At 46.7% G+C, this 23215-nt stretch overlaps 1 protein-coding gene across 1 annotated transcript in view; it reads left to right on the top strand.

The window, feature by feature from the left end:
• The first annotated feature begins 1867 nt into the window (after window positions 1-1867).
• Galm (galactose mutarotase) overlaps window positions 1868-23215 on the top strand; it is a 57215-nt gene continuing 35867 nt past the window's right edge. The window contains exons 1-3 of the mRNA XM_059248468.1: window positions 1868-2306; window positions 10892-11046; window positions 18179-18385. Coding sequence (XP_059104451.1) covers window positions 2117-2306; window positions 10892-11046; window positions 18179-18385 — 552 coding nt within the window. The 5' untranslated portion in view covers window positions 1868-2116. The remainder of the gene's footprint in view (window positions 2307-10891; window positions 11047-18178; window positions 18386-23215) is intronic.

Raw genomic sequence — 23215 nt, 5'->3', positions numbered from 1 at the left:
AGCTCGGTTCGCCTAATTTCCTAATCACAGATGCATCTCTGCGCTCACCGAGGCTAAGTAAGGACCAGGAATACAGATGGGGTGAGTTATATGCTTTTTTTGTTTTTTTTGGTTTTTTGAGACAGAGTTTCTCTGTGTAGCTTTGCACCTTTCCTGGAACTCCCTCTGTACACCAGGCTGGCCTCGAACTCACAGAGATCCTCCTGGCTCTGCCTCCCGAGTGCTGGGATTAAAGGCATGTGCCACCACCGCCCGGTGGTGTTATATGGAGTTATATGCTTTGCTGGGCTCCCAGATCTCTCCTTCCTAGAGCCAGCACCGTTCTAGACCTGGAGATTCAGTAATGGAAGACAGAGGAGCCTGTATTTTCTCTCATGGTTCTATTGAGGCTCCTAATAGCATGCTCTTAATTCTAGGCCATTAAAGCCTAATTTGGGAAAAGTCAGTTAGTCGTCAAACCTTCCCACAGTATTTCTTTCAATCTAGTCCCAGATAATCGAAACCAGAATGGCCTGAGAGGTGAGGAAGAGTGAAGATTCCAGGGCTGGAGAGATGGCTCAGTGTCTAAGAGCTAGAGTCGGGGAGGTTGATGCCCCCTCTCTTGTCAAGTGGCTCACAACTGTCCACCATGGCAGTTCCAAGGGACCCGACACCCTCTTCTGGCCCCCATGGGCACTTCACGCACACGCATAAATCCACACTCAGATACACTTAGGTATACACATAATAAAAAATAAATAAAATTAATTTTTTTTTTACAGGGCTAGAGAGATGGCCCAGCAAATAAGAGCATTTCTTACTCTTGCACAGCACCAGGGTTCAGTTCCCAGCAACCACATGGTGGCTCACAACCATCTACAACACCCATTCCAAGACATTCAACGCCCGCTTCTGATTTCTCTGGGCTGGGTGCATGAATGAGGTGCACATACATACGTGCAGGCAAAACACTCAACACATAAAATAAATAAATCTGAAAAATGAAGATTTGTGATTATCACCTTGGGTTCCCAGAGTCAGAAATTTTGGGCAGCTAATTATGAGGCACAGTAAAGCAAGATAATAATTTAAGGACCTCAGAGTCTTCTCCAAACTATACATGCTGAGGTATGTCTTCTTACTTGCAAAGGATATGAAAAGAACCAGTACCTGGTATTTACTTGGTACCTGGACTGCAATAAATACGTGCTCCCTTAATTCCTTTTTTTTTTTTTTTTTTTAATACATGTTCTTCTGAAACAAGCATCATTAATCCCTTCTTATAGGAGCTTTGGACATCGGGAGCAAAAGGGAGTAGATGTCTACACAAGTCTGAGGCTCTCTCTGATTACACGTGTGGGAAGGGTCTGCCTGAGCTGGAGACTGAAAGTCAGGGGGCCCAGTCTAGTGAGGGGCTTAATCCTTTGAGACAAAGAAAAACAAAAGAAAATCAAAACGGATCATCAGTCAGCAGAGGAGTCTGCAACGACTTTCTCCATCTCTAAACCACCACCGTACCACGTCACTTCGTTCACCCCGAACAAAGAGTTAACCAGAATTCCCTTAGGATCTGTCTTATTGTCCCAATATTAATAACCAGCATTGACGGCCAGTCGGCTCGGCTCGGAGCATCTTGTGAAGGTGTGCAGAGGAATGGGGATTAGTACATACGGATGGGCAGCATGGCTTAGTAAGAGAGCGGCCCCCAAGCCTGCCCACCTGAGGTGATTCCTCAGAGCCTAGTAAGGAGAGAACCAAGATTGTCTTTTGACCGCGCGCGCCTGCGCAAAGTAAATAGTTGCTTTGGTTTAAACTACATGCCCCAAGATGCAAGTGCCATTTTCTTCGAGACTACCTTTCCCGACATGCACTGCAGCCAGGATGCGCGAAGGAAAAGACCTGCAAACTTGACTGGAAAGTTTACCTCTCCGGTACCTCAGGCAAAGGAAAGTTTTTAAAAAGCCTCAGGCGTTCCCCCTCCTTCCCCCAAGGGGTGCTCAACTGCTTAAATCCCGGCAATGAAGGGGAGGAGTTAAACCGAGTCCCTCCCCTTCTCCCGGGAACTTTTACCATTCCAAACGCGATCCAGGCTAGCGTTGGAACGGCAGGGAGTAGCTGCACGCCCCGAACTTTCCCCATGGTTTCGGTGACCAGAACCGCGTTTGGAGAGCTGCCCTCGGGGGGAGGGACGGTGGAGAAGTTCCAGCTTCGGTCAGACCAGCTGAGTGTGGACATCATCTCCTGGGGCTGCACGATCACTGCTCTGCATGTCAAAGACAGGCAGGGAAAAGCCTCAGACGTGGTGCTCGGCTTTGCCGAGTTGGAAGGTGGGTCGCGTCCTGCCCTGGACTGCCAGACGGTCCCAGGCCCGCACGTACTCCCAATCCTGTGGACCCCCGGGTCCTTCCGGGCACTCACGGGACTTGACCCGAGGTCCCCAAGCTTGGGGCAGTCTAACTTGGAAGCGCGTGAGTGGGCTAATGGTAGCGGCTAACTGGATTGTGTGGTTGGAAAAAGCAGGATCGAATGCAAATAGCTGTAGGACATGGCTTTAGGCAGTCGGACTAGTCAGGTTCACGAGGAAGTCCCTGGAGCGATCTTTGATCTGTGGGCCACTGGGTGTGTGGAGCCTACTCCTCCCTTGTGTTTTTCTGAGGAAGGAAAGCAAAGACGGGCGCCTGTCACTACTCCACACCCCCACCCCTATCTCCACCCCCATCGGATTTTCTTGGAGGCCTCCTTGAGCAGAAATGCCTCAGAATGTAGGCCTGGTGTAAACTCATCAGAGCCCTCGACTACTGTGGTCAGTGTGGGGCACAGTGTGTTCATTTGCTCAGGAACATATTCTTTGTTTGTTTTTCTTTTTTGTTTTTTCGAGACAGGGTTTCTCTGTGTAGCTTTGCGCCTTTCCTGGAACTCCCTCTGTAGCCCAGGCTGGCCTCGAACTCACAGAGATCCGCCTGCCTCTGCCTCCCTCCCGAGTGCTGGGATTAAAGGCGTGCGCCACCACCGCCCGGCTCTCAGGAACATATTCTTAATGAAAGGGGTAAAGCCACTAGTCTGGAAATAAGGCCTCCTAAGACATGGATATAATCATTAGGATTTGTTGGGCAATTCGGATCATGTCTTTTTGTGTACTGGACAGAGGTCTCATGAAGCCCAAGGTGGCCTGCAACTCACTATGTAGCCAAGGCTGGCCTGGCATTCCTGATCATCCTGCTTTCACTTCTCAAGTTTTGGGACTGCAGGCAAGCGCCAGCAGTTTTATCTTAATCCACAGACAGGTTTTATCTTAGCTCCTGCAGTTAAAATTCTGTTGATGCGGTGGACTCACTCAAGATAGACGAGGGTCACCCTCAACTTGCAGTTTAGCTGGGGAGACAGATTTTAGCCCAACAATCACAAAATTAAGTCATCGGATTGCAGTTTGATTTGCAGCAGGAGAAAAATGTACATCTTGCCAATTCCTAGCATCGCACGTAACCAGACAGGAAACAAAGTCTGAAGTTAAAATTGGCAAATGGAAACAGAATTAATCTGCTCTGCTAGGTGGTAGGGTGTAGACGGCTTTTTGTACCACAAGGGGAGGTTTGAGGTTTTCCTTTGGGCACCTCTTTCTACCTACTTGGTTCTTCAGATGTTTAACTTGGCCCTTGCTTTGGGGTCAACAGGAAAACTTGGTTTTATTTATTCATTTTTATTTGTCCCTTAAACAAAAATAGATGTGTTCCTCATCTTTTTGTTAAAATGCACTGTAAGGGTATTGCTGAGGCTCCTGTTCGCCCACCCCTGGCTGTCTTTACGTCTGTATTGCCCGGGACCCTTCCCAGCAGAATTTCTTTGGTGACTTAATTGAGGCTGTTGCATGGGACAGACTGGTGGGAAGGTGTGGAGACTTGGAGAAGGTGAGCTCCGATTCCTCCTTCCGTGGCTAGAACGTCTTCAAAGTTGGAAGGCACGAGGGCAGGCGTGTGATGGAGGGGGAGGCTTTAGAGCCAATCTGCTGAGTCACTCCTCTCTGCTGGTAGCATAGCCCTTTTCTGGGCTGAAGTAAAAACGCAAAGCGATGACGGTGGAGTGGAGGGCGAATCTGATACGGAGAATTCCAGAGCCAGAGAATTAGAGGTGGCGGGTGGTGCCTGCTCTTATATCTGTCTCTTATCACCATGCCGGGGGGCACTACCCACCACCCGACAGAGACAAACAACCGCCCTGGCTCCTGGCCACTTTTAGTTTCAAGGTGAGAGTCCAGTGGACCTGAAATAATAAGATCACAGGATGTCTTTCAAATCCATATGAAATGTGAGTGCAGGTGACATCCTACCCAGGTGGCACCAGTTTCTTTACCAATTGTGAGGCTAATCATCTTAGTTTGGGGTGCCTATTGGAGGAGGCTCAGTGAAAGAATTATCCTCACCTATGCATAAAAGCTCTAGACAAAAGGCATTAGCTCTCCTGAGATTAGAGTAACCCAGCAGGTCTCCCCAGAGCTTGAGAAGACTCTAAAGCCATGATTCTCAACATGTGGGTCCCGACCCCATAACAGTAGCAAAATTACAGTTCTGAAATTAGCAACCAACGAAATAATTTTATGGTTGGGGGGAACTGTATTAAAGGGATGCATCGTTAGGAAGGTTGAGAACCACTGATCTATAACATTTTCTTATCAAGATGCATCACAGCTTCACCAAATCAAAACTTTTAAAATATTCTTGGTGCTGTATCAAGATGGACATTTGCATTCCCGTGCTATAATTTGAATGCTGAATTATCTTAAAAGGAGAGAAGAGCTATTTTTGAAAGAGAAGTTAAATGGAAAATACTTGTAGATCATTAAATTGTAATGATTTCTGAGATGTTACCTATCTTCGAGAGTACAGCAGAGTGCAGAGACTTACAGCCCTTGTAAAGTCCTGTTTTTCAGGTTTTCATAGACTCTTCTCATGTTATCAAAGATAGGCATTAGTACATATCACAACAGGAAGTGTATTGTCTCAATTGTAGAAGTATAAAATGGCTCTCTGCTACTACCTTGCTTGATTTTAGTGTATTAAAATCCGCCGGGCGGTGGTGGCGCACGCCTTTAATCCCAGCACTCGGGAGGCACAGCCAGGAGGATCTCTGTGAGTTCGAGGCCAGCCTGGGCTACCAAGTGAGTTCCAGGAGAGGCACAAAGCTACACAGAGAAACCCTGTCTCGAAAAACCAAAAAAAAAAAAAAAAAAAAAAAAAATCCATTTTAGATGCCAGCCTTAACGGCCCACACCTTTCATCCTGGCACTCAAGAGGCAGAGAGTTTGAGGTCAGCCTGGTCAACAGATCAAGTTCTAGGACTGCTATGGCAGTTACATAGAGAAACTGTGTCTCAATAAAAAAAACATTTTAGAGTGGGTTTGGTGGTACCTGATCTACATAGCAAGTTCTGGGATAGCCAGGGCTGCAAAGTAAGACCCTGATAACAGAGCCATCAAAATGGGTCATCAGGTAAAGGTGCTTGCTGCCGAGCGTGACAATCTGAGATTGATTCCCAGGACCCACATGGTGGAAGGAGAGAACTGACTCCTCCAAGCTGTCACCTGACCTTCACATGTGCACATGCGGCACCTGAACACACACATACACACACACACACACACACACACACACACACACACACACACACAAATAAGTAAATAAATAATTGTAATTTCATTTTTTTTAAGTTGGTTTGTGTAAGTCTGGCGTCCCTTTTGTAACTGCCAGCCTCCCAGACAGATTTTTACACACACTGCTTGCTTGGCAGCCATGACCAGAGGTCAGACTGGTTCAATTTCTCTCTGGGAAAATGAGATCTTTCTTCTGTAGAATTCTAAAGAGGGAAATTATATATGATCTTTTAGTTGTAGACTGAAAAAAAAAAATCAGTAATGTCTCCTGTGGGTTTTTCCTACCCTTTCTTCTCAGCTTGTGTGACCCACCAACAGTCACTATGATTTCTTTCAAAGCCTGTGATAAGAATATTTGCTTATAAGCAACAGGTATAAACAGCCTACCCATACATACAATCAATGAGACTCCTGCCCTTTCATTTTCCCCCCAGTTACCACCAAATAACCAGCTATTACTGTTGTGAGAGCCATTATGAAAAGAATAAAAAAACAGCCTTGCTGCCTTGAAGTCCGGGCATGTAGTTCAATGGTTGAGCCTGTGACTGGCGATAAACAGAACTGAGGGGCCAAGGTCCGGGAATGGAGCCCGTTTGGTAGAGTGCTTGCCTAACACGCATGTAGCCTTAAAGACTTTAATCCCAGGCCTTTGAGAGGCAGAGCAGGCAGATCACGGTGATTTCGAGACCAGCCTGGTCTACAGAGTGAGTTCAGGACAGCCAGGGCTACACAGAGAAACCCTGTCTCGAAAAAACAACAAAAACCAACTCGAATTCCATCCCTAGCGCTGCCTAGGAACAAGGTGTGGTGGTGTTTGCTTATAATCCCAGCACTTGGGGGATGGAGGCAGGAGGATCAGAAGTGCAAGGTCATCCTCATCAACGTCAGTTTAGGATGCCTGAGACCCTGTTTCAAGACAAAACAGCAAAAACCTCGGTTTTGAACAGGGAGTGGAGACAAAGGAGTTCTAGTTAAAGACTGAAGATTGGTACTGTAAGTGCCCAAGGGTAATGCCCTGTTGGAACGCTGAGAACTCCTGATTTAAATCAGTATCTTGTTAAAGCTGTGTGATCTTCCACGTCCAACCACGGGAGCAAAGTCTCTAACTAGAGAACTGTCAGTCTTTGTCATCTCTTCCTCCTTTTGCCCCTGAACAGCTTCTTTCACGCTGCTAGACTTTTTATTCATTTATTCATTTTGCTTATCCCGATAATATGTCATGGAGATAGTATCTGGCATAATTAAAGTGATTGTCAATTCAAGTATTTTCTTACTGCCTAAGGGCAGTAGTTCAGTGGGTGGAGCTTCTGGGGGAAACAGGGGGTCATTTTCCTTCAGACTTTAGGGCCCTCTGGCCAAGTCTTGGGCTGTCTGATCTGGGTGGCATGGGAGTAGAAAGGCTGTATGGCACTGTTAAGCACGGTCCTGATTTATTCTAGCACAGAGACCAGGACAAACTTAGCCTCTACTCTTTAACCTCGGCAGTTGCGTTCACTAAGTTAGCATTCATAGCTAGACCTAGGAACTTTGACCTTTCCATGAGAACCAATATTTTCTGCAATTCAAAACCCTTTCAGCCATGCCCTCTTCAGGATCAGGGCTCGTCATTTTCCACAGTCCTGATTTGATGGGAAGACTTGGAGACACTTGATGTGAAAGGATTTCCAGAGACAATAATGTTTTCTTTTTTCTTTCTTTTTTTGTTTTTTTTTTTGTTTTGTTTGTTTGTTTTTCGAGACAGGGTTTCTCTGTGTAGTTTTGCGCCTTTCCTTGAACTCGCTCTGTAGACCAGGCTGGCCTTGAACTCACAGAGATCGGCCTGGCTCTGCCTCCCGAGTGCTGGGATTAAAGGTGTGCGCCACCGGACACAATAATGTTTTCTTGGTCCTTGTGGTTTAGTCCTTAGAAACTATTCATCCAAACTAAGGAACTGGCAAGTGCGTCTCTTTTCCAGGGACTGGGTCACTGTTGCCGGAAGCGGTCCCCAGTAAAGGGATTCTTACACTCTTGAGCAGGAGCCTTGCGGTCTCACAGGCGGCTCTCTCCAACACCTGGCGCAGCTTGGAGAGTGGGGGCTCCATGTGCATTTGTTAGATCCATCAAGGTATCTCAGAAAGAAACAGGTACAGCCAAACAGTTTTCAGATTAAAAAAAAGAAGAAGAAGAAAGAAAGTTTGTTTAGTTTTATTGTTGTTATTGCTTCTTTTTCTTTCTTTCTTTCTTTTTTTTTTTTTTTTTTTTTTTTTTTTGGTTTTTCCAGACAGGGTTTCTCTATGTAGTTTTGGGCCTTTCCTGGAACTCACTTGGTAGCCTAGGCTGGCCTCAAACTCACAGAGATCCGCCTGCCTCTGCCTCTCGAGTGCTGGGACTAAAGGCGTGCGCCACCACCGCCTGGCTGTTGCTTCTTTTTCTTCTTCTTCTTCTTCTTCTTCTTCTTCTTCTTCTTCTTCTTCTTCTTCCTCCTCCTCCTCCTCCTCCTCTTTCTCCTTTCTTCTTCCTCTTCTTTGAGACAGGGCAAAAATGGTTTTTCTTTATGTGTTTGAGCCTAACTGGGACTCAGAAACTGATGCTCCAAAGCAAAGCCCTTAGGCGCAGCTTCTGGCCGGCTCCTGTCCCTCTTTCCTTATCCTCCACCAAAGTGTGCCACAGAAACCAGACTTCTTTTTCCTGTAAGTCAGACAGACACCAGAAGCCTCTTCCCCAAAGCCAGTCACAGTACACAGAAGAGTGATTCTTTCCCCCATCTTTCTAAGTTGGCTATAAAGAAATTCTCTGACCCTCCTTGACTGACTACAGGTCGTAAGACCCCTAAGTGAGAAAGGGTCTTACCCCAAACCTGGGATGAGGGAGTCCTTCCCAAAGAGGCCAGCAAGAGTCTAACAGACGGGCCCTGGTGGGTTTCTTCTTCAGTTCCTCACTATTCCATTATATCCACTTTATCAAACTATGTTTTTCCATAGCTGCCCACCTTTTATCAGACCTGAAGGGTCTTTTAGTCTTAGACCTGAAGTCTCTTTTGTCACATATATATTTGGTATATGTGTCTCCTGTTAACTCATTTATCTTTTGTCATGCGGGGTCAGCCACGACCCTTTACGACGAGTGCAAAAGGAATCGTTCCCTTCCGGCCGAAATGCACAGGAGCAAGACCAGAAAGAGGTTGTTTGAGTCGTCGGGACTTTTTCTGGTTAACCACTATAAGGGGTTTTAAAGCCACAGCTTCTGAAATGAAGGCAGGTGGGAGACAGAATGGGGTGGGCAGAGAGATTGCCACCCACAGGGAGGTGCTAAGGCCACTCGACCAGAAGGACCTGTGACTTCCAAATGTAGTCTTCCCTCAGTACCTGTGGATTCCACCGACCGTGTGGTGAAAACACCTGGGAGAGAATGCCAGTGCTGCGTGTCCATCATGCCAGCCCTGGGGAGCCTGGTGCCGAAGAGTACCATAGGCCTGGGGTACAGAGTGAGGTCCTGCCAAGGAAGGAAGGAAGGAAGGAAGGAAGGAAGGAAAGAAAGAAAGACAGAAGGGGAGATGGCTCAGCAGCTGGGAGCCCTTGTTTTTCTTCCAGAGGACCCAAGTTCAGTTTCCAGAACCACACTGGATGGTTCACAATTGCCTGTAACTAGCTCCAGGCAATTGTAAAGTCCTCTGTTGGCAGACACACACACTCTCTCTCTCTCTGTCTCTCTCTGTCTCTGTCTCTCTCTCTCTCAAAAAAGTAATAAGTAATAATAATAAAAAAACAAGAAAAAGAATATTTGTGGGAGGGGATTGCATTTGTACTAAAGGTATTTAGACTTTTTCTAGTCATTGCCTAACAATTATTTATGTAATATTTACAAGTGTTAAGTCTTATATGTAACCTGTGACTTAAAGAATGTGGGAGAGAAGCTGGAGAGATGGTTCAGTTAAGAGCACTGGCTGCTCTTCTAGAGAACCCGGTTCAACACCCGCCCCCCCCCCCCCAAAAGTATGAGGGAGAATATGCGTAGATTATATATAAATGCCTCACTATTCTCTATCAAACATGAACATCTGCAGATTTTGATGCCTTACAAGGGTAGGTCCTGAGTGAAACAACCTCCCCTGGGATACTGAGAGAGAACTGGTAGGTGATGTTAGTTAGGCTTAAGAGCATGGACGCAGAATAGGGAGGGTGTGGTGACTCATACCAATAATCCCAGCAATTGGGAGGTAGAAAAAGAAGAATTTCAAGGCCCAACTAGGCTGTATAACATGATCCTGCCTAAAAAAAAAAAAAGAGAGAAACAGAGACACATAAACTCTGGAGCCAGACTTTCAAGATTCAAGTCTGGGTTTTACCGCTCGATGGTGTTTGGGGGCAAATTATTTAACTTCTCTGTAAAATGGGGGTGATAAGAGTATCATTGCTGCAAAGTTCCAAGAATAAAATGGAATAAAATGAGTGAAATGCAGAGCACTCAGGAAGTGTCTGGGACTTAGAAATCGCTCAGTGATTGTTAGTGGTTGTAATCTTCGGTGGGTCAGGAGGACTCAGAAGCATCATGGATTAGTGAGAAGCAAACAGGACAGTGAGCTTACAAAATGGTTAATGTTTAGCTTGTCCCGGGCCAGTTTAGCTTGTACCTAATTAGTTCAGGGGCTGTACCCTGAGCGTCTCCTACAACTGTGGGAAAAGTTTACATGCTTGCATCCCATTCTCTGTTGATCAGAAGTGAGAATAGAATTCTTAGTGTTTAAAAAAAAAAGCTGTCAGCAAAAAACTCCTTACTAAACCAAACACAGGAACATAAAGAAGTGAGGAAAAAGCCAGGCGCTGGTGGGCGCACGCCTTTGATCCCAGCACTGGGGAGGCAGAGCCAGGCGGATCTCTGTGAGTTCAAAGCCAGCCTGGGCTACAGAGCTCCAGGACAGGCTCCAAAGCTACACAGAGGAAGCCTGGTTAAAGTCACAAGTGCAAAAATGCAACTTTGCTTTTTACAGCATCTGCCCCCAAAGTCAGTAATAGTTTATGCTCATTAGGATACCCTATAGCCATCAAGAGAAATACGGTAGATAGCTATGTTAGGGATGGGCAGATTTTAAGACTTGGGATAAGCCAGGGGGTGGCGGTGTCCGCCTTTAATTCCAGTTCCTGGAAGGTAGAGCCAGGCAGATCTCTGAGTTTGAGGCCAACCTGGTCTACAGAGTGAGTTCCAGGATAGCCAGAACTGCACACAGAGAAACCCTGTCTTGAAAAACAAACAAACAAAAATGATGCATTTGTGTCCTGTCTGTCTTTGCAGGTTACCTCCAGAAGCAGCCCTACTTTGGAGCCGTGGTTGGGAGGGTAGCCAACCGAATTGCCAAAGGAAGATTCGCAGTGGATGGGAAGGAGTACCACCTGCCCATCAACAGGGAGCCCAACAGTCTCCATGGAGGATTCAGAGGGTTTGATAAGGTGAGTGGAGCGTGTGACAGGGGCCCCTCTTGGCACACTTCAAAGTCCCCTCAAGCCAGTATTTGCCTGTGGTGATCCCAGGCCCTGGCACACTCGTGTGGCGGAGGGATCCAGGAAAGAAGTTGCTGGTTCCACACTTTGACAGCCTCGGACTCAGGAAGCCAGGGCACACAGCTTACACAGTGTGAGCCTCAGGGAGCTGGGTTTCAGAAACGTGGGTTCATGATTATTCCTATGACTTACTGCACGGGCATTTGGATCTGTTTTCTCTAGTCCTTGTTAAAACCGCGCATGCTCACCAAATGTGACCACCGAGGCCCCAAAAGGCTACTTATCTCCTAGTAGCATAGCCAGGCCTGCCTGGCCCCAAGCCCTCCTTCCTGCACGGAAGTACTTGTGTCCTCCAAGGCCGTCCCAAGTGTGTGAAATCCAACACACCTCCTTGTGCCTGTCCTCCGTCCCCTCCCCCACGCATAGTGTGCACCACACCCAGGTCTCCCCTTCCACGGAAGTGCTTCGTTCCCCAAAGTTAGCCCAGGTGGTCTCCAGGTTCCCCTTTCCAAGCAAGCACTCCGGAATCCCTGGGGAACGAGGTCAGGAGAGCAAGTGGGACAAGCTGCTTCCCTGTGATGTGCGGGTCCCTGCCTTGTGCGCCCCAGCGCCGCTGTGGGTCAGCTCAGCGACTCTGACCCGTCTTGTTCTGGGCCGTGAGGGAGAAAACCCCGGAGGTAATTTTCCTTTGGGTCATGCAGCTTAGGTTGCTTCTGAGACTCTGGCCGGAGAGGATGAGAACGTGGGTGACAGGTAAAAGGCGCGTCTCTTCTCCACCCAAGGAAGCCGGCTGCTCCCACTTCTGTTAGCAGCTTCCTGTCTACGGCCCAGAACCAGACTGCTACCCTCTTGGTTCCCTTTCCTCAGGGAGGTGCTTCCCACACTAGGAAGAGCAGACAGTGCAGCGAAGTGTCAGTTCCGCCAGGGTTATGGCTGCGGATCTCTAGAAGGTGCCAGGCCCATGTGCAAACCTCAACCCAGAGGAAGCTGGACCCAGCCTTGTTCCTCCTTCTAGTCCTTTGTATTTTCTGTGGTATTCATTAACGCATATTCCCTTTATGAACACAAATAGTACTGCGTATCTGTCTGCCTCCCTACATTTTCTTTCTTTTCTCTTCTTTTTTTTTTTTTTTTTCCTGACAGGATCTCATGCGTCCTATGCTGGCCTTGAACTGGCTGCATGGCTGAGAATAATCTTGAATTTATGATCCTCCTTTCTCTAGCTCCCCATTGCTGGGATAGCTAATTTGTTGTTGTTTTTTTTTTTAAACGTTTATTTTATTATTTATTTGTGTGTGTGCATGTGTGTAAGTGTGTGAGTGTGCATGTGAGTGTGTGTGTGTGTGCGCGCACATGTGTGTGCAGGTGCCTCAGGGAGGCTGGAGAGGGTGTTGGGTTCCTGGAACTACAATTACCGGCAGTCGTGAGCTGCAAGATGTGGGTACCAGAAACCAAACTTGGGTACTGTGCAAGAGCACCCAGCACTCTTAGCTGCTGAGCCATCTCAAGTCACCAGTTTTATATGGTGATGGGCACTGAACCCAGAGCTTCATGCGTGCTAGGGAGTCGCTCTGCCAGCCGAAGTGCATCCCCTTCACCCTGCCTCTGAACGTTTTATATTGGTGCAACTGAGTACACAAACCAGTTAAGACAAAGGTCTGAATTAGCTCACGTTTCTGGCAGCCGGACGTTCAAGCGCATGGGGCCAGCCTTTGGTTTTGTTTCAGATGCTGGCCCTCTCTCCCTTTGCTTCTTCCTAACAGGGAGGAGGCCTCTTAGGCTAATTGTGACAGCTCAGGTCTTTCTTCCTCTTATTATAAAACCACGAAAACCATCGTGGGGGCGGGGGCTGTGCTCACAACCATGACCTCATCTAATCCCAACCACCCCACCGGTCAGGTGCTCTACCTCAAAGACCTCTACCATGAATTTGAGAACCAAGTTTCCAACAGACAAAACTTTTGAGCAACACATTCTGATGATCGCGATGTCCTTTAGTGGAGGGAGTCCCTTCTGTGTGCCAGGGAACCTAACAGGTTGAGATTCCTGAGTTTCCGAGGATGGCCCCTTCCATCATGGGGGCACTGCAGCCACAGAGATGTGAACAGTGTGCTGCAGGAAGTGAGTGCGAACAGGTGCCCAGCAATGGGGGTGGTGGGATTTGAACTGGCCCCGACGAGCAGATAGCATCCAGCCGTCTGTGGCTATTTCCAGAGCATGGCTGTGAAGGGAAAGGCTTGGCTGTTTTGGAGCCACTGAAGTTCGGGGCAGGAAGTTTTAATACAGGAGCATGACAGCATCGTTGAACTTGGTGCTTTATTCTTTATTTGATCTCAACAATAAATGAATAATTTAGCTTGGAGATGATGTACTTTTTCTATTTATATCAACACTTTTTTTTTTAAAATGAAAGTTGAGTCCTGACAGGACTAGAAATAGTACAAAGATTAAGATGTGAGATTTCTGGAAGTTTGGAAGCTCAGGGTCAGGAAACCCTTCCCGTGGATAGGAATTGCACTTAGCTGAGGATAATAAAAAATATTTCCATTGTGTCCTTTCTCTAAAGGTCAAAAACCTAAGGGGCAAGGCAAAAACATTTTATTTCAAACATTTAATTCCTAAAATTTTCCATTTGGGTTTTTTTTTTCCCTTAAAGTTACACGTGTAACAAGCTTCCTTAATTTTTTAAAAATTCCATTTGTGTTGTGTGCATATGTGTGTGTATCTCTGTGTATATATCTTTGTATGTGTATGTATGTACATGTTTATGTGTGTGTCTGTGTCCATGTGTGTGCGCTTGTGTGTATGTGCATGGGTTTGTCTGTGTGTGTATGTTAGCACGTGTCTGTATGTTTGTGGTGTGTGTGTGTGTGTGTGTGTGTGTGTGTGTGTGTGTTTAGTTATTTTTACTCTTTGCTCTTTGGGGGTCCTCCACCCAGCTCCCAAATAAATACACTTATAAATAAGGCTTATTCTTATTTATGAATGTCCGGCCTTAGCTTGGCTTGTTTCTAGCCAGCTTTTCTTAAATTATCCTGTCTACCTTTTGCCCCTAGGCTTTTACCTTTCTCTATTCTGTATACCTTTCTTTACTTCTTACTCTGTGGCTGGCTGGGTGGCTGGGTGGCTGGGTGGCTGGCCCCTGGCATCCTCTTCTCCTCCTTTTTTTGCTATTTATTCTCTCGGCCTGGCAGCCCTGCCTATCCTTTCTCCTGCCTCACTATTGGCCATTCAGCTCTTTATTAAACCAATCAGGTGTTATAGACAGGCACAGTAACACAGTTTCACAGAGTTAAACAAATGCAACATAAAAAATGCAACACATCTTTGCATCATTAAACAAATGTTCCACAGCATAAAAGAATGTAACACATCTAACTAATATTCTGCAACATGAATGTCTGTGTGTGCTGTGCATGTGGAGGTCATAGGACAACTTTTAGAAATCCATTCTCCCTTTTCACTGTGGGTTCTAGGAGTGGAATTCAGGTTGTGGGGCTTGCATGCAAATGCTGTTGCCCACAGAGACATCTTGCCATGCAAATGCTATTGCCCATACACCTGTCTTGCCACCCCTAGGCTTCCTTTTTGTTTTGTTTTTAGATTTATTTATTTTATTATATGTCTATGAGTGTTTAGCCTACATGTATGTCTGTGCCCTGCATGCCTGGAAAAGGGCATCAGATCCTTTGGGACTGGAATTCCGGATGGTTGTGAGCCATGATGTGGGTGCTGGGAATGAACTTGGGCCCTCTGCAAGAGCAACAAGTGTTCCTAACCACTGAGCCAACTCTCCAATCCCTACCTAGGCTTTCTATTTTGAATGCCTTGAAAGTTCACCGTTTCTGGGAGTGTCATCTGACCTCAGTGAATTTGTTCTCAATATAGCTGCTTTCACTGGGGGGCGGGGGGATGCAGAGATCTTCATCCCTGCTGGGCTCCTCTTCCTGTCAAACGTACACTGTGTAAGAGCAGACCCTGCTGGGAGTTGAGTAGACAAGACCTGGCCTCATGGGCTATTCCTCTGGTCTAACAAGTTATTAACTTTTAACTCTGTTTGGAATGACATGGTTTAGCTTAACTGTTCTGTTAAACATGGAGATTTGACCAGTTATGCATGCCAGGAAGAAATGCTGAAGAGGCAAGAGATCACAAGTTCGAGGCCAGTCTAAACCTAAACCTATAGCCTACACCTGTAGGCTATGTGGGCTGCTGAGATGGTTTAGTGGCTAAGAGTACTTTGCTGCAGCTGGGGGGGGGCGGGCATAGTGGTGCACGCCTTTAATCCAGACACTAGGGAGGCAGAGGCAGGTGGATCTCTGTGTTTGAGGCCAGCCTGAGTTCCAGGACAGCCAGGACTGCATTGAGAGACCCTGTTTAAAAGAAGAAAAAAGAGAATACTTGCTGCTCTTCAAGATGATCCAAGTTCAGTTCACAGCATTGCATCAAGTGGCTCATTAACTCCAGCTCCATGAGATCTGACACTGTCTTCTGGGCTCCACAGGCACATTTATATCCCCGACACAAACACACATCCATTTTTAAAACTTATTTTTTTTTGTTTGCTTGCTTTTTGTTTTTGTTTTTTTGTTTTGTTTGTTTGTTTGTTTGCTTTGAGACAGAGTTTCTCTGTGTAACCCTGTCCATCCTGGAACTTACTTTGTAGACCAGGCTGGGCTCGAACTCAAGAGAGTCGCCTGGCCTGCCTCTGCCTCCCGAGTGCTGGGATTAAAGGCGTGCACCACCATAGCCTGACAATAGATATTTTTTAAATGTAAGTTTAAACAGCACATTTACTGAAACCAAAATGCGGAATAGCATAGGCAGCTAGACTTGAGTTTGTATCCTAGCTCTGGCACTCATTACATGTTTGATTTTAAGCAAGATTCCCTGCTCACCTCTCTTTAAATCGTGAAATATTCTAGGGTTCTCTTCTGTCCTCAACGTGGGAGGTAGAAGCAGGCAACCTGACTCCATACTGGGTTAACAAAATACTGAGATAACAAAATTAGTTGGCGTTGTAAGAAATGGTCAGGGCTCAACTATTGACCTACACCTGGTTGAACCAAATCCTTTACTTAAGGTGGCTTATGCAGAATAGATGAGCAACCAAGGAACATTCAGCAAATTGAAGTTCTTTTTACTTCAGCCCTTTACCAGTGATCCCAAACTCCATAGGAATGAGACTCTGGCCAGTTCATTCTGATATTTGTAGGATGAGGGGGCGGGCACACGCTCTGGCCTGAGTTCAGTCTTTCTGTCCGGGTAACCTGCAGTGAACAGTTTATCCATTTGAGGAGTCTCTCTTTCTTTTAAAAAAATGACACATGTAACAGGCTTCCTTTTTTTCCCCTGAACTTCAGTTCTCCCGTCCTTGGATAACGGTGCCTCCTGTAAGTCTCCTCTGAGATGATGAGACGGCCCCTGTGAAGTTGCTAGCCAGGTGTAGCTCTTAATGGACACTTGGTAAATGTTGGTCTTCCCTGTACTAGATACATGAGCTTAGGACTCCTGGGCAAAGCTGAGAGGCTCCACTGTGAATCCAGGATTCCTGTCTCTGTTTGCAAAAGCGCTTTTGGAGAACTTCTCTGTAGTTCTTACTGTTCTTAGAATCATGTTTGCTAGAATAAGACCTTCAAGATAACTTTTTCAGTATCTCTATTTTAAGGGAAGGTTGTTGCCAAATCCACATCCTGAGCTAGGGACACCCTAGTCCCTAAACCGGGACTCCTAACTTTTGGGATGCAACTCTTGCAAATGGAATAAGCACGATAGCTATTTGCTTTAAACCCTGCCCAGGGAGCATGGCCAACCTCAGAGTATTTAGAATAAATATTTACAGAGGCACTGGGGGAGTAGCTCAGTGGGAGAGCACTTGCCTAGCATGTACAAGGCCCTGGGTTCCAATACCAACACCAAAATGATAATAATAATAATAATAATAATAATAATAATAATAATAATAAAATGTCTATGTATAGTATCCCAATAGAAAGGGGTTGATTATGTTTTTTGTTTTTGAAGATAGTATCTCATGCAGCCCAGGCTGGTCTTGAACTCCCTAAGAGCTGAAGATGACCTTGAACTCTTGATTCTCTTGCCTCTGCCTACCAAATGTTGAGGTTATAGTCATGCATTACTGTAGCTGGAAATTTTCCTGTGTCCCTCCTGGTCCACAGCAGCTTGTAAAATAATCACTCAGAGGCTTAATATGAATTATAAACTATTTGTCCTATGGCTCAGGTTTCTTGTTAACTAGCTCTTTCATCTTAAATCAACCCATTTCTAATCATCTATGTTTTGCCACGTTGCCATGGCATTACCGGTCTGTTGACATGTTGCTCCTTGGGCAGTGGGCTGGCGTCCCCTGACTCTGCCCTTCTCTCTGTCTCTTTGCTTGGATTTCTCGCCTGGCTATAACCTGTCTTGTCAGAGCACAAAGCAGCTTCTTTATTAATCAGTGGTAGCAACGCATATTCACAGCATACGGAAAAACCATCCCAGGGCATATCACCATACCAGGATTTGTGTGGTTCTAGAAACTGAACCCAGGGTTTCATGCATGCTGGGCAAGCACTCTGCCAGCTGAGCTACATTCCTGGCCCCAAGGTCTTATACTTGTCAGACTGGAACTCTAAGATCGAAATACACATCAAAGCCAGGCATGGTGGCACACACCTTTAGCCCCAGCACTCAGGAGGCAGAGGCAGGCGAGTCTCTGAGTTTGAGGCCAGCCTTGTCTATAGAGCAAGTTCCGGATATCCAGGACTGGGGGTGGGGGTGGGGGTGGATCAAAAGAAAAACAAATAAACAAAGAAAAACAGACACATAAATACATAAATATAAAGTTAGGAGAAGAACGTGTAGGAAATATAAGTAGATAAAGAGGAAAATGTTTTCCCCCAAAAGCCATCTTCCTGTATAAAACAGTTTTAGGTGAGTAAAGTTCCAGGCTATTATTCAGGAGCCTTTATTTCTGCATAACCTGATCCCTTTCTAGACTCTGTGCTCTTTAAATATTGAAATGTGGCATTTCCATGGGTACCGGAGTGACTAAGCAACTCTGAACACTTCTTCCTAGGTCCTCTGGACCCCTCAGGTGTTGTCCAACGGCGTCCAGTTCTCTCGAGTCAGCCCAGATGGTGAGGAAGGCTACCCTGGAGAGCTGAAAGTCTGGGTGACATATACCCTGGATGGTGGGGAGCTTGTAATCAACTACAGAGCACAGGCCAGCCAGACCACACCGGTTAATCTGACCAACCATTCTTATTTCAACCTAGCAGGCCAGGTAAGCGAACTGACTTCTCTCCTGCTGTAACCCAGAATCTCGGAAGGATGATCAAGGGATGTGGCTGGAGAGACCAGCCCATCAGGGAGATGAGCTCATGCCCTTGATGATGAAAATGATCCTAGCGGAGTGTCTGGCTTTAAAGAGATGCTCAGTAGGATGGAAGTCATAGAGGAAGAGCAAGTGAATATGTCATCTTGCCAAGGGAAGTAGCTGTTTCCCTGTGATGCAGACAAGTGGCTGGTTATTTCAAAAATTCCCTTTCGTCTTGTTGCATGTATGCACCTCGACTCCCCTCATACTTCTGCTTCCCCCCAGACTACTCCCATTGAGGTGACTCCCTTAAACGTTGAAAATGAGCCTGTTCACCCCAGCCCCTTTAAATGTACCACAGGTACTGTGTGGTTCTCCAGCTTCTCCCAGGGCTGCTGGTGATCATTCTTGCCCTGCGCAGTACAGTTGGACAGGGCCCTGGACTTGAATTTAGAAGACCTGGAGTTTTAGATTACTAGACATGTTCTCCGTTTCATCATAGAAGCTAACTGTGTTCTATCAGCCACGTCCAAAGCACTTTGTGAAGTTGTTGGTGGAAACATTGAAACCGACCTCATAGCAGGACCCTTTATAACATCTGAGAAGGCAGGCAGATCTCTGTGAGTTCAAGGCCAGCCTGGTCTACAAAGCAAGTTCCAGGACAGCCAGAGCGACACAGAGAAACCCTGTCTCGAAAAAGCCAAAATAAAAATAAAATAAATAACTAAGTAGAGTGACATCTGAGAGTTGTATAGAATCACTGTCAGCTCCCTCCCTCATTAGCAATCCTCTGTAAGCCCAGTCATCCCCTGCTAATAGTTTTAGCCGGTTGAGGAGGCTGTCCCACGATTCATTGTGGAGCCAGACTGTAGATTCTCTCTATGACTTCCTCATCGGAAGAAGTCGGCTTATCTAATCACTAGAATCACTTTGGCGTGATGTTCTGCAAACTGGTGGCCGTGACCAGCTGGCGATATCATCCATTTCTGCCCTTTGTTTTTTTTTTTTTTTTTTTTTTGGTTTCTCAAGACATGGTTTCTCTGTGTAGCTTTGCACCTTTCCTGGAACTCATTCTGTATCCCAGGCTGGCCTCGAATTCACAGAGATCCGCCTGCCTCTGCCTCCCAAGTGCTGGGATTAAAGGCGTGCACCACCGCCGCCCGGCTTCTGCCCTTTGGACGCTGATTTGCTGGTGGTGCTGATTTGCTCTTTCCTGCAATAGCAGCTAGCTGGTTCTTACAGAAAACCCAAAGTTCGTAACAACGAAGATGACCCTTCCTCACCTGTTTTTGTTTTGTTTTCAGGGAGGGTTTCATTTTGTAGCCCAGGCTGGCCTGGAACTCATAGCAATCCTCCTGCCTCAGTCTCTCCAGTGCTGGGGCTGCGTTGGGAGCTACCACACCCATCTTCTAAATTTAGTCAACAGAATTTTCTAGTTGGAGGCTGAGCTTCAGGTTACCACCTTTCAGTTTCAATGTTGGGGTCCTCAGGTGAGAGTAGGGGATCATGTTTTTTCAAAGAATGGAAAAGGTATGTAGATTGCAGGTGTTTTTTGCCTTTTATCTTTCTGTCCTAGCCTACGCCTACTGCAAAACTCAAGGAACGTTTTGTTGTTGTTGTTTGGTTGTTTTTTGTTTTTTGGTTTTTTTTGGTTTGGTTTGGTTTGGTTTTTTGAGACACTGTTTCTCTGTGTAGCTCTGGCTGTCCTGGAACTCGCTCTGTAGACCAGGCTGGCCTCGAACTCACAGAGATCCTCCTGTTTCTGCCTCCTGAGTGCTGGGATTAAAGGCGTGTACCACCACCGCCCGGCCGGGAACATGTTTTGTTATTGAAACTTTACCTGTAGAGCTATGAAAGCACACCATAGAGGTTTGAGACGGAAGGTAAGCAGTGTGGTTCTGCTACGTCTAGATAGATGTGCCAGCAAGGATCCATCTTCTTCCATTTGTCCGTTTTCCTTCGGTCTTAGTTACATTTTATTACTGTAATGAGACACCACGACCAAGGCAACTTATAGAAGAGTCGATTTGGGGGGCCAGTTTCAGAAGGTGAGTCCATGACCATCATGACTGGGAGCATGGCAACAGGCAGGCAGGCATGGCACTAACCCACAAGCATGAAGCTCAGAGAGAGAGAACTACCTGGGAATGGCATGGGCTTTTGACACCTCAAAGGCCACCCCCAGTGACATGCCTCCTCCATCAAGGCCACACCTCCTAATCCTTCTCAAACAGTTCCACCAACTGGGAACCAAGTACTGAAATACATGAGCCTATGGGGACCATCCTCGTTCAAACCATCACACCTTCCTTGGTCTTTGGGCTTTTGTCTTCAAACTTGTCCCTCTCATAGTCACAGAATGGCTGCTGTAGCTCCAGGAGTCTCATCCTCATATGCTCATCTCCAGAGGTAACACGGGACTTCTCCCTTTTCCAAGAACAAACAGGACATTGTTCAGAAACACCCCCACAGGCTTTGTCTCATATTTCATCAGCTAAACTTGTGACCCACACTCTTACCTAACCCAGTCGCCGCAAAGGAGATTAAAACAATTGCCTTTGGAGGCTGCAGAGGCTTCCCCTTCCCTGGACACGTTAGTCAGCAAGTCTGACTTTTTTAAGAGAAAAGGAGCTGATGGCAGAGGAGTCGCTGTAGCTTTTGGGTGGAAGTCTCTCGTCTGTCCCCTCCTGGAAGACAGTAGTCATGGCGATGCATAAGCAGGTCGTTAGGGCCTGTGCCAATCATAACAGACTGTGTGTGTCAACGGTGTGGTTACAGCAAGCAACAGCCAAGGGAAATTACCAGAATAAAAAAACACGAGGCTCAGAGAGGGGCCTCAAGGTCTGCGTGGGACCCAGTGTTTCGTGCCAGGTTTTCACCGGCCCGGAGAGGAAGTGTGTCTGACAGTAATCTTCCACCGACGCAGACCACTGCATTTTCCAGACCAGAAGACACAGAAACTGCGTTTGCGTCTTGAGTGCAGAAATGCCTGGGCTGTTCAGAGAGCGGCTCCCGATACACATCGCCGCTCCTCGCCCTTCCTGATATCTCATACGTACCTGTGTATTTGGTGTTTGGTTTTCATGTTGGTTTATTTTCTCCCTGCCTTAGTGCTTGAAACATTTTTTTTTTTCTTCTTTTGAGAGAAGGAACGGTCAAGGAAATTCCTCCGCAGCTTTGTTCTATTGTGAAAGCCCTGGAGACAAGCCTCGTGTGTATCTACGGGAGAGTTGTGTAATTCCCAACAATACCAGAGCTGCAGCACAAAGGACCAAATCCCTGATCCAAGCCATTTGTTGTGAAGTAGAGAGGAGGCACTGGAGAATATCTACTGTGGGCCGCCATTTATGTGAAATGGCCAGAGCAGAAGCGACCAGTCTGTAGCCGTAGGAACCAGAACAGCGTTCTGGTTGTAAGTGGGTATTTATCTCTCACCAAGGAATGGCAGCAAGCAGGCAGGTTCCCGGAGGAGGAGAGTGAAGACCCAGACGCAGGTTGGGCTGGGAGACTAGAGATTGGTCATCTCCACCAGGTTTCCCTCACTTGGATGATGTTGGCAGGGTTGTGTCTTTCAAGACTCACGTGCGGGGGAAGATGGAGGAGGCTTGGGCCTGGCTCTTATGCTTTAGGAAGAACTCTGCCCCCTAGATAGGCTGTTGCTCCTAATCGAGTGTCACCCAGGCATCTACCCAACCTTCCACACTAACTCGGCAGCAGAGCCTCCAGGTAGTGTAATGACACCCATTTCTGCTGTTTAGACACAGCCTCCCATGTCTCTGAACTTTGGCCTCTCGTCTCAGGATGACTCATCTGAGCAGCCCGAGTCTTTCAGACTCTAAGATCAATGTCCACACAGCCCCTGCTCGCCTACCTAGACCCTGGCTTCTGCAGAGCTTTGCTCAGGGTTTCTCAGAATTGCCCCTGACGTCTGGGGTGAGATAGTTCTTCGCGGCAGTGGGGGCTTCTGTGCAGTTAGCATGCTTGACCTCTTCCGGTTTAGAAGGCAGCAGCCCTACGTGTCCAGACATTGCAGATGTCCCTCTGAGGGCAAAAATCACACCTAGCTAAGAAACCTCGGTTTACTGATTTTTGAACAATCGTGAAGTGAAAGCTCCCACGTGGCTGCTCTTCCCCCTTTCTGTTGTGTGGCTTTAAGATACTGAAAATAAGAAATCATGCTTATATGTTTTCATATGTAAAAGTAATTTCCAATTTACAAACAGCATACCCCTTGACTAAACTGTACTTCAGAAGGACCCTGGGAAAAGTGAGGTGTCTCCCAGTTTTCTATGAAAACAAGTGATGTTCCAGAAGACTTTGTGACTTCCCTGGGGACACCCAGAGAGACCAGAACTGGATCAACCCTGGACCTTCTGACCACTGACCTGGGCTTCCTAGACCAGGCTTTGGTTCTCCCCTGAAAAAAAAGTTTTCAGAAGCAGGGGCTGCAGTTCTGACTTCTGTTGCATGACTGGGAATGTGTCCTGTTAGTGGGAGCTAACAGGTGGCCTTAAACTTGTCAGGGGCTATTTGGAGGTGCCGCCTACCTCCCCTTAAGTGATCTTATTAATCGTGGTGACCAGTCAACTGTCAATGCTTTCTTAAATAATTTGTTTATTTGTATTTTATGTACATTGGTGTTCTGCCTGCATGTATGTCTGTGTGAGGGTGTCGGATCCCCTGGAACAGGAATTACAGACAGTTGTGAGCTGCCATGTGGGTGCTGGGAATTGAACCAGGGTCCTTTGGAAGAGCAGTCAGTGCTATTAACCACTGAGCCATCTCTCCAGCCCCGCT

The sequence above is a fragment of the Peromyscus eremicus genome, chromosome 22, assembly GCF_949786415.1.
Source record: "Peromyscus eremicus chromosome 22, PerEre_H2_v1, whole genome shotgun sequence".
Lineage (NCBI taxonomy): Eukaryota > Metazoa > Chordata > Mammalia > Rodentia > Cricetidae > Peromyscus > Peromyscus eremicus.
This window is presented reverse-complemented; position numbering and strand designations above follow the sequence as displayed.